General features: G+C 48.4%; 1 protein-coding gene across 4 annotated transcripts in view; it reads right to left on the bottom strand.

Moving 5' to 3' along the window:
* Nucleotides 1–1,300: 1,300 nt before the first annotated feature.
* Nucleotides 1,301–10,750, bottom strand: part of LOC115458836 (methyltransferase-like protein 5) — a 48,644-nt gene continuing 39,194 nt past the window's right edge. For all 4 annotated transcript variants that reach the window (XM_030188661.1, XM_030188663.1, XM_030188662.1 and 1 more), the window contains one exon: nt 1,301–1,623. In XM_030188661.1, the coding sequence (XP_030044521.1) occupies nt 1,582–1,623 (42 nt within the window). In that variant the 3' untranslated portion in view covers nt 1,301–1,581. The remainder of the gene's footprint in view (nt 1,624–10,750) is intronic.

The following is a 10,750-nucleotide window of genomic DNA, read 5'->3' as shown; positions in this document are numbered from 1 at the left end:
AGTAAACATTAAATCACAATTCAATGCATACTAACATCAATTATCAACATTTACATAACAAATATAGGCACAAAAAAACTGCTGTAAAGGAAATATGGCCACTCTCTGGAAAATCAGCTTCTGCAGTCTCCACTTTATCAGTAACCTGCTTCCTTATGGCTCCTAGAGCCTCCTACTGTTGATGTGAGCTAAGACAGTAGTGGAGGAAGTGTCCCCAGAGTCCTGAGAGGGCAAACAATTCAGCCTGCTGAAGCTTGTTTAATGGCCTCCATTTCCCTCTCTGCAGCGGGAGACGACATTATAGCACTGCTAGTAATCACAGCTCTGTACAGTATATCCCTGCCCAAAAGAGCTTACAATCTAAGCTAATACCTGAGGCAATGGAAAACAATGATTTGTTCAAGGTCACTCAGAGTCCGTAACAGACCCTTAAACTTAAATGGGTCCCTGCGTTCATTTGCACTTTCCAAGAGCAGAAAGTGGGGTGGGGAAGATTTCAATGTGGGATACTGTTAAAGATGTGCTATTCCAGTTATTAGTAACTAGGTGTCATTGCATAAATTGAGTAGAAAATCCTTTAGCAAAACAGCTAAAAACTGAACAAAGGAGCAGTGCATAATAGTGGTTTCAAATGATAAATGGAGGTTTTAAATAGAAAAGGGCAATTCTATGAAGTGGCGACTAAATTAAGATGCAACAAAGGGGCATGTTTATCATTAATTCTATAATGGCATTAAGGCACGCCTAACCTGGTACAGAATAATGCATAGCCGCTGAAACTTAGGCACAATACCTTACACCTAAGGTCAATGACATGCATAAGCTGCTGCGCCTAAGTTTCCCTTGCAATGTGTGCAACTGATGGTATTCTGTAAATTGATGCATTGGTAGGTGGAACACTCACAATACACCCCTGCATGTCCCCCCCCCCCCCAGTTACACAGTATCCCCTGAATACTATATAGCATGCCTAGAGATCCAAACAATGCGCGCAATTTAACAAGCTAATGAGCGCTGATAACAGAACTGAACAAGTAATAATGAGCACTAATTGGCACTGATTAGACTTTAGCACAACTCGCTAAGCATATTCTGTAACAATGTGCGCCAAACACATGTAGTTAAAAAGGGGCGTGGTTATGGGCATTTCGTGGGCGTTCTGAAATTTAGGCGCCTAGTTATAGAATATGGTCCAGTGCACTTAAATCTACGCACCAAGATTTATATCATGTTTTCATTGGTGTAAATGGATGAGCGTAGATTTAGGCGCCGAAATATCAACTAAGTGCATTCTATAATCGGCACCTAGATTTAGGTGCCAATTATAGAATATGCTTATCAGTGTCAATTCTTTTTAGGCGCCATATATAAAATCTCCCCCATGCGACTTAGGCACACTTTCTACATAACAGCACCTAGTCCTTATGTGCATAAATAGTAATTACAGACACCATTTACACACATATGTGCTGGTATTCTATAAAGTTGGGGCACGTTATTTGGTGCCTGAATAAAGGCACCCTTTATGGAATTGCCCTGAAAGACTTTTAAAATGGTCCAGGAGCTTCTTGGTTTTGGAAATCAACCAGGAGAAAAGCGAATGAAGTCCACTTCAATATCAACCTGCAATAATGGAGATTTTATTTTGTTAATTCATTTCTTCAAGTACATGACTTTGCCAAGGACTTGTTTTTAGTTATAATTTTGTTTATACTATTTAGTTTAAGATGCCTTTCTTCCTTCCAAAATAGAATGGAAATTTAATTTAGCCTAGACAAATTCTAAAATGGATAAGGAGAAATTAGGTCTTACCTGCTTTTAGTCCCTTCAGACCGGCCCAGATGGGTTATACACTCCAAACAGCAGATGGAGACTGAGAACTTCTGCCTTTGGCTACAACCCTGCTGAGCAGTCCCCAGAAGCCTGTAAATGAATAGTCAAGTAGAAGGAGCTAAGCCCCACCAAGTTAGGGTGCCCTCTTAGGCACTATGTTCTAGTACTGAAGAACCACTGTGTGCTGCTGCTTCTCAACTACGCTCTGCTTGCATAACAAGCTGTCCCATGTGCGGCCTGATGCTGAATTCCATAACGAGACAGACAAGCTGACCTCCTGTCTTCGCGAAACATAAATATCAATCTCATTCCTAAAGAGTTACTTATTTTGGCTTTTTTTTTGTTTAAATCGTAAAACAGGTGCACATACTATGCCCACCAATTCCTCACAGCACTCCAAGAACACTCATCGTAAGCAACAGCAGACCAGGGTGGGCCCTGTGCCGGTCTGGAGGGACTAAAGGAAAGCAAATTAGAAGGTAAGACCTAATTTCTCCTTCCACAGTGTTCCTCCAGACTGGCACAGATATTTATTTAACAAATTTATATCCCACTCCATTCAAAGTTCTGGATGGGTTACAAAAAAAACAAACATACATAATAGTTAGCACAGCTATCACATACAACAGCATAGAAACAAAAACAGTTTTTAAAATCGCATACTGATCAGGATAACTACACTAACTAATGAGTCTCAATACCATATGCCTCTTAAAACAGCCATGTTTTAAGTTCTTTTTTGAACTGCAAAAAAGAAGTAATACTACAGAAAGATGGTTCCAAAAAGCAACAAAGCAGCCGATCCGCAAACTCCAATCTGGAAACAGACAGAGCATTAGGTTGAAACTCTACAATAAAGATTTGTTTGTATCTTCTTTTTTTATTATTATTATTATTTATTGATTTATAACAATTTTTCACCAAGTACAATACTTGAATTAGGTAATACAGGCTAAGAAATGTTCCCATCAAAATTAGAACAATAATATAACAAAGAAAAACGGTTGTGCCCTCTTTAGACCACTAAAAGTTTGGGAGGGGGCTACATATTCAGGAGAGAAATTAAGGAATAGATGAAGATGAATTTAGCACTGCACGCTGCGCCTAATCCTAACTATATCTCAATCTCTCTATATCTGACATTAAACTTTACATAACTTTTTTTGACTTACAAAAGCTGTTAAGTGTTCTGGTAGGAAAAAAAATATATTTTAGTCCTTGATATTTTATCACACATTTACATGGGTAATTTAAGTAAAAAGAGGCCCCTAATGCTAGGGTCTCTTTCCTTAAAGCTAAAAAAGCTTTTCTCCTTTCCTGTATCTGTCTGGTAACATCAGGGTACATCCATATCTTTTCCCCATAGAATAAAGATTTTGATTTCTTGAAAAACATACGTTTTACTGCTTCCATATCTTGTTCAAATATAAATGAAACTAACAAAGTCATTCTTTCTGAATCCTCAGTTATAGATGATTCTAAAATTTCTGTTAAGTTAAGGTTATGTTTCTCTTGCTCTTTTTGTAGAGGCTGTTGTAATATAGTATCCAGGGTTTCTCCTTCTTGAATCTTTTTAGTTGGAATATAATATATTCGATTAATTGGCGGAATAAGATCTGAAGAATAGTTCAAAACGTCTACCAAATATTTTTAAATACTTCAAGAGGAGTATACCCCAGAGTTCTGGGGAAGTTTAAGAAACAAAGATTCAGTCTACGATTATAATTTTCAATTTGTTCAATTTTTCTGTGAATTAAGTTTTTATCTTTTATTGCAAGAATTTAAAGCAACGGTGATGACTTCCGGTGGAGCCGGGCGGCAAAATGGCAGCGCTGCCGTGAGCTCCGTCGCGCCACAATATGAAGCCCCGAATTTGACGGACCAGACCCGCTCCAGCGATCCACCGCAGGCTGGCGGAAGGCAGGGAGACAATTAACGCGCATGGGGTAAAGACCTGAGGTCGACGGCAGCAGCGAGGAACTTAAAAATATAAAATAAACGGCGCGACCCATAGCGCAAAATGGCAGCTTAAGGCGGGAATCATAAGCTGCGGCGGTGGCATCGGGCGGACCGGAGAGGGCAATTAACCGAGAGAGGGCGAAGCAGAACAAGGGAGAATTGAGCCCGGGGCGTACGATAGGAGAGAAGAAGAGCAAATTAGAAAATCGCCATAATCCACTAAGAGCCGGCAAAGAGGAGACTGCTGGAGTAGGAACAAATGATTACCAGGCTGATACTGCCTTAAAACACATCAAGGCCTTGGTTTTCCGAGCCAAAAGACTGCAAAAGTGGCTGGCACCTTAAAGAGAGGGGTTTTCCTGAGTGTCAGCACAGGAGAGAGAGGGGCAGGTAACAAGCGCCCAGAAGACAGTGGAAGCCTTTTTCTAGCACTCAAGGTTTGCTGAGGCTTTGGCCTCTTGGTACAAAAACAGATTTCAAAAAAGCCATATACGATTACGAACTGTACCAAGGATTTATATGGGCTGAGACTTTCTAGATACTTGGATTAGTAATTACAATTGCACCCGCAGCCTGGGCAAGAAGTGACGGAGGGCGTCCCCAGCTTTTGCATGGAGCAATACCTGAAGCCTATGCCCTCTGGAACCACGCGCAGGGGAACAAAGTTTGATAGAGAAAAAACATCTCCACCTAAATCCAGTCACAAAATGGCAGATCAGAAACAAACTGGTGTAGGAGAATTTACTGAAAAACAACTCGCTCAGATTACTGCTGCGGTGAGCGCGGCCCTCAGCCCAAGATTTGATCTACTGGCGGGGCAGATGAAAAACATGGAGTCTTCAATGGCAGACACAGAGAAGAGAGTGGATGAGGCTGAAAACCGGATCTCAGCAGTAGAGGATTCAAGATCACAGCACCTACAGGAAATAGCGCGTCTACAGGAGCAGTTAAAGCTGCAACAGGACAAATTAGAAGACATGGAAAACCGGGCACGTAGGTGCAATCTGAGGCTTGTTGGACTGCCAGAGAAAGTTCCGGAGAAGTCACTGGGGCCTCTTCTAGAAAAGTGGCTGAAAAAAGAACTGGCTTTATCTGATAGTTACGGAGAACTGTGCATAGAGAGAGCACACAGGCTTGGACGCTGGCAGCAAGGTATGCAACGCCCCAGAATTGTCATTATTAAAGTACACAATTATTTGCACAAAGAAGAGATCATCCGTGGCTTCAGAATAAAGCGAGATTCCCTTACATATGAGGGGTCCTCAATAAAAATTTTTCAAGACTACTCGGCAGGAGTTCAGGAACAAAGGAGGCGATTCCATCCAATATGTGCAGCGTTAGCCAATAAAAAGGTGAAATTAGGCCTTACCTGCTAATTTTCTTTCCTCTAGACCCTCCAGACCGGTCAAGACGCTTGGGTTATGCATGCCTACCAGCAGAGGGAGACTGAGAACACTAACTTCAAACTGAGTACATATAACCTGTGCTAGCCCTCTATCTCCAGTATACACTTAGCAAAGCAGAGAAACAAATCCCTGGAACAGTAACTCTGAAACTAATGAAACCCCTGTACCTGGAAAACTAACAGTTAAACACCAACAGTGTGCTTAAACAGATGAAACGCCCAGGCGTCCCACTCTGCAGAATATTAGAGTCAAAGAAAATTCTCCGACCATACTGAATATAAATGAACAGACATAGCAGAACACGGCTCAAAATACTTCTGATAATTGACACGGCTGAAAAATACTTCTGATAAGAGACAGGGCGGGCTCTTGACCGGTCTGGAGGGTCTAGAGGAAAGAAAATTAGCAGGTAAGGCCTAATTTCACCTTCCTCAGCAACCCTCCAGACCGGTCAAGACGCTTGGGAAGTACCAAAGCAGTAGACACATTAAGGGTGGGACCCACGAAAAGCAGAAGACAACACAGCCGCTCCAAACCGAGCATCCTCTTTTGCCTGCACATCAATCCTATAATGCTTTACAAAAGAATGAATGGACGACCACGCCGCCGCCTTACAAATGTCCTGCGGAGGAATAAAACTACTTTCCGCCCAAGAAGCGGCTACCCCCCGAGTAGAGTGTGCCTTCAGTACCGAGGGAACTGCCCGACGCTTCAACAAATACGCCGAGGCAATAGTCTCCTTCAACCATCTAGCCAGAGTAGCCTTGGAAGCCGCTTCCCCCTTTCTGGGACCTCCAAACAAAATGAACAAACGATCCGACGCTCGGAAGGCCTGCGTTCTGCTCAAATACGACCGCAAGATGCGTCGAACGTCCAACTTAGCCAGACGACGTTGAGAGAGATCACCAGACCTATCCCCCAACACTGGTAACGAGATCACCTGATTTACATGAAAGGAGGATACCACCTTAGGAACAAACGAAGGAACTGTCCGCAAAGTCACTTTCTCCTTAGCCAAGGAGAGAAAAGGCTCTCTACAAGACAAAGCCTGTAGCTCCGAAATTCTACGCGCCGACGTAATGGCCACCAGAAACACTGTCTTTAAAGTAAGATCTTTACACGAGATGGAAGCCAACGGTTCAAACGGAGGGCCTACCAGAGCCTCCAAGACCAAATTCAAATCCCAAGGCGGAACCGTCGGCCGACGAGGCGGACGAAGCAACTTGACAGCTTTCAAGAACCGGCCCACGTCCGGCGAAGCCGCCAAGGAAAACCCCTGAATCTTTCCCCGGAAACAAGACAACGCTGAAACCTGTACTTTCAGGGAGGAGAGCGAGAGCCCCCTGTCAAGACCGTCCTGCAGGAACTCCAAAACTTCCGCGACCGAAACACGTAGAGGAACATAATCCCGCTCTTGACACCAGTTCTCAAAAATGCGCCACACCCGCACATAAGCCAAAGAAGTAGACCTCTTACGAGAGCGCAACATGGTATCAATTACCCTGGCCGAAAAACCTTTCTTCCTTAATCTGAGCCTCTCAAGAGCCAGGCCGTAAGCGAGAATGGAGCAGGGTCGGCCATCTCGATCGGCCCCTGAACCAATCTCACCCTGGGCCCCAACGGAATCGGAGCCTGCACTAATAACCGAACCAGGTCTCCGTACCACGGACGTCGAGGCCAATTGGGCGCAATCAGAACCACTAGACCTGCATGGCGCCCGATCCGCTGCACCACGCGGCCCACCAGCGGCCACGGCGGGAATACATAGAGCAACTGTTGAGTCGGCCACGGGAGCACTAACGCGTCGATGCCCTCGGCCCGAGGATCTCTTCGACGACTGAAGAAGCGAGCGACCTGAGCATTGTCGGCCGATGCCATGAGATCCAGCACCGGCCGACCCCATGCCAACACCAGACGATTGAACACTGAGGGATGGAGGGACCACTCCCCGGGGTCTAACGTGTGCCTGCTTAGAAAATCCGCGCTCACGTTGTCCACCCCTGCCACGTGTCCCGCCGAGAGACCCTGAAGATGAGCTTCTGCCCACAACATTAACTCCGCTGCCTCCACAGCTAACGCTTGGCTCTTCGTTCCCCCCTGCCGATTTACATATGCGACGGCCGTGGCATTGTCGGAAAGAACCCTGACTGCCTTGCCTTCTAACAGGCTGTGAAAGGACCGAAGAGCCAACCGAATTGCTCGAGTCTCCAGGCGATTGATGGACCAAGATGCTTCCTCCAACGTCCATCGGCCCTGGGCTACCTGACCCAGGCAATGCGCTCCCCAGCCCGAGAGACTCGCATCCGTGGTCAGCACTGTCCAATTGGGAGCGTCCAGCGACATGCCCTTCGCTAGATTCGGCGAGTGGAGCCACCAGCGGAGGCTGCGACGGGCAACCCCCGACAGAGGGAAACTCTCCTCCAGGTCCTGAGACTGCGGGGACCAACGAGACAACAAGGCTCTCTGTAAGTCTCTCATATGGGCCCTGGCCCAAGGAACCACCTCTATTGTTGCTGCCATCAGCCCCAACACCTGAAGATACGCCCGAGCCGAAGGCGCCCTCTGCGCTCGGAGCAGACGGATCTGTCCCTGCAGCTTGGAAATGCGAGGAGCTGTCAAAAACACCCGGCCCTTCTTCGTGTCGAAGCGAACTCCCAGATACTCTAGGGACTGGGAAGGCACCAGGTGACACTTTGCCAGATTGACCACCCAACCGAGCGACTGTAAGAAGGTCACCACACGGCCGGTGGCCTCCTCGCTCTCTGACCTTGATTTGGCCCGAATCAACCAGTCGTCCAGATACGGATGAACCAAAATGCCCTGCAAGCGTAGCGCCGCCGCCACCACCACCATCACCTTGGAGAAGGTGCGAGGCGCAGTCGCCAGACCGAATGGAAGCGCACAAAACTGAAAATGTCTCCCTAAGACCACAAAGCGAAGAAAACGCTGGTGCGCCTCTAGAATGGGAATGTGTAAGTAAGCCTCTGTCAGGTCTAGAGACGTCAGAAACTCTCCTTCTTGCACCGCTACAATAACTGAGCGCAATGTCTCCATCCGAAAGGAGGGAACCTTTAGAGCAGCATTGACCTTCTTGAGGTCTAAAATGGGCCGGAAGGCACCCTCTTCCTTCTTGGGCACCACGAAGTAAATGGAGTAACAGCCCGTACCCCTTTCTAACCTTGGGACAGGTACCACCGCCCCTAAATCGATTAGACGCGACAGAGTGGTCCGTACTGCTCTTGCCTTGTATCTTGAATGACAGGGAGACACGAGAAAGAAATCGGAGAGGGGACTGTCGAATTCTAGGGCGTACCCGTCTCGCACTATCTGTAGGACCCACTGGTCTGACGTAATCTGGACCCACCTCTGGTAAAACAAGCGCAAGCGAGCCCCCACGCGAACCAGAGGCTGGGTCCCCAAACCATCATTGAGACCCACGGGACGTACCGGACGCTCCCGAAGAGAAGCCTCGCCCCCCGCGACGGCCACCTCGAAAGGGCTGGGTTCTCTGGAAAAACCGACCCCTAGTCCCCCCAGAAGACCTACCGGGCCGATAACGTCTAGCCTCCTGAAAACGCCCCCGCCCTGCTGCCCCCTTAGACACCTTGGGACGAAGCTCAGGAAGCCGGGGGGCCTTAGCATCACCCAGACCCCTCACCAACTTATCCAATTCCTCCCCGAAGAGCAGAGAGCCCCTAAAAGGGAGGGAACAAAGTTTAGTCTTGGAGGCGGCATCGGCCACCCAGCCCCGCAACCACAGGGCCCGCCTAGCTGCCACCGCAAAGGTCATGTTCTTAGCAGATGCCCTCAACAAATCGTACAGCGCATCCGCCAAGAACGACGACCCCATCTCCAACTTGGCCAGATCTTGAACAAGAGAAGCCCTATCAGCCTGCGGGCTATCCAGGAGCCTCTCCGCCCAGCGAAAACAGGCCCGAGCCACCAGACCTCCACAAACAGACGCTTGAAGCGCCAAGGCAGACAGATCAAAACTCCGCTTTAGAAAGGTCTCCAATTTCCTATCCTGAGGGTCCCGCAACGCGGCCCCCCCATCCACTGGAATAGCAGTAGCCTTAGTCACTGCCGTCACCACGGCATCCACCGTCGGGGGCCTGAGAGACTCTCTGTCCTCCTGAGGAATAGGATAGAGCTTGGTCATAGCCCGAGCCACCTTACACTGAGCCTCCGGCGAATGCCACTCCTGCGTGATCATGTCTCTCAAGTCCGCATTCATAGGGAAAGAACGAGAGACCCGCCTGATCCCCTTAACCAAAGGATCCACCTGCTTCCCATCCCCAATGGGAGCCGCCGCAGGATCAAACCTTAAAGTGGCGGACACCTGCTCAATGAGGTCAGATAATTCATCCCTGTGAAAAATCCTAACCACAGAGGGGTCTTCCCCAGGCAAAGACAGGTCCCCATCCTGCCCTGCCACCGACCCCTCCTCCTCTTCCAGGGGGCTAAAATCACCCTCAGAATCCGGAGGGGAAAAGACCTCTACCTCTTCCGAGCACTCCACTCGAGGTCTTTTAGCGGTAGCCCCCCCCAATCTAGGACTAAGGGACTCCGCACCCGATGGTCCCGCCTTCCAAGCCTGAAATAAACTCCAAACAAACTCTGGAGGGAACCCCGTGCTGCCCGAGGCCTCCCCCCCAGCGGGACTCGAAATCGGGAGAGACTGAGGCCCCACGACCGTCTCAGCGCTCAAAAGGCCTGAATCCAAGATGGCGGCGGTTCCCGCCAAAATCGGAACCGCCGCTGAAGCGCCAAACTGAGCCGCCGCAACCTCCTGCGATCCCGCCGAAGGAACCTCCGCTGCTAACACCGGTGGCGCGGGGGATAGGGCCTTGGGCTCTCCACAGAACCGGCAGGAACCGCCAGCCGCGTCTACACCCCGACGCGCACACAGCCGGCAACGAAGCAACTTTCCTGACATACTCGCGCCTCAGAAAACAGCTGATTACAACAACCGGCGAACAGCAAATAAAAGAAAAAGCACTCACCGGCGCTTAATTAGTGGCTCAGCTCTCCCAGACCAGCTGAACACCTCCAGAAACACCGGAGTGCAGCTCCTGCAGCTCTCCACACGAGGTGTGCTCTCTTTTTTTTTTTTTTTTTTTTTTTTTTTAAACTTTATTTGAGCCCTGCTGCTATTATCTGTATGGCACTCAAGGCTGCAGGATTAACACTGCAGCCGAGGCACAACGCTGCCCAAAACGGGAGAGCCAGTCGGGGGGAGGGACCCGGCCACCCGGGTGTGACACCCCAGAGGGGACAATGGCAGGCCCCACCGGACCTACCAACCCCTTGCACACCACAGCTATTCCAGGCACAGGGATTAACACTGTTCTTCCATCAATCTATCCCCAGAAACCAACTGAAGATTAACTAATCCCACAACAAGGACCTAAATCCTACCAGACCGGACAAGCTGCACAGGCTGCATGTCTACCCTCTGCTGAGACTGAGAAAATACTGGAGATAGAGGGCTAGCACAGGTTATATGTACTCAGTTTGAAGTTAGTGTTCTCAGTCTCCCTCTGCTGGTAGGC

Source organism: Microcaecilia unicolor, unplaced genomic scaffold (assembly GCF_901765095.1).
Source record: "Microcaecilia unicolor unplaced genomic scaffold, aMicUni1.1, whole genome shotgun sequence".
Classification (NCBI taxonomy): Eukaryota; Metazoa; Chordata; class Amphibia; order Gymnophiona; family Siphonopidae; genus Microcaecilia; species Microcaecilia unicolor.
Note: the sequence above shows the minus strand (reverse complement) of the source record. Positions and strands in the feature narration are given on the sequence as shown.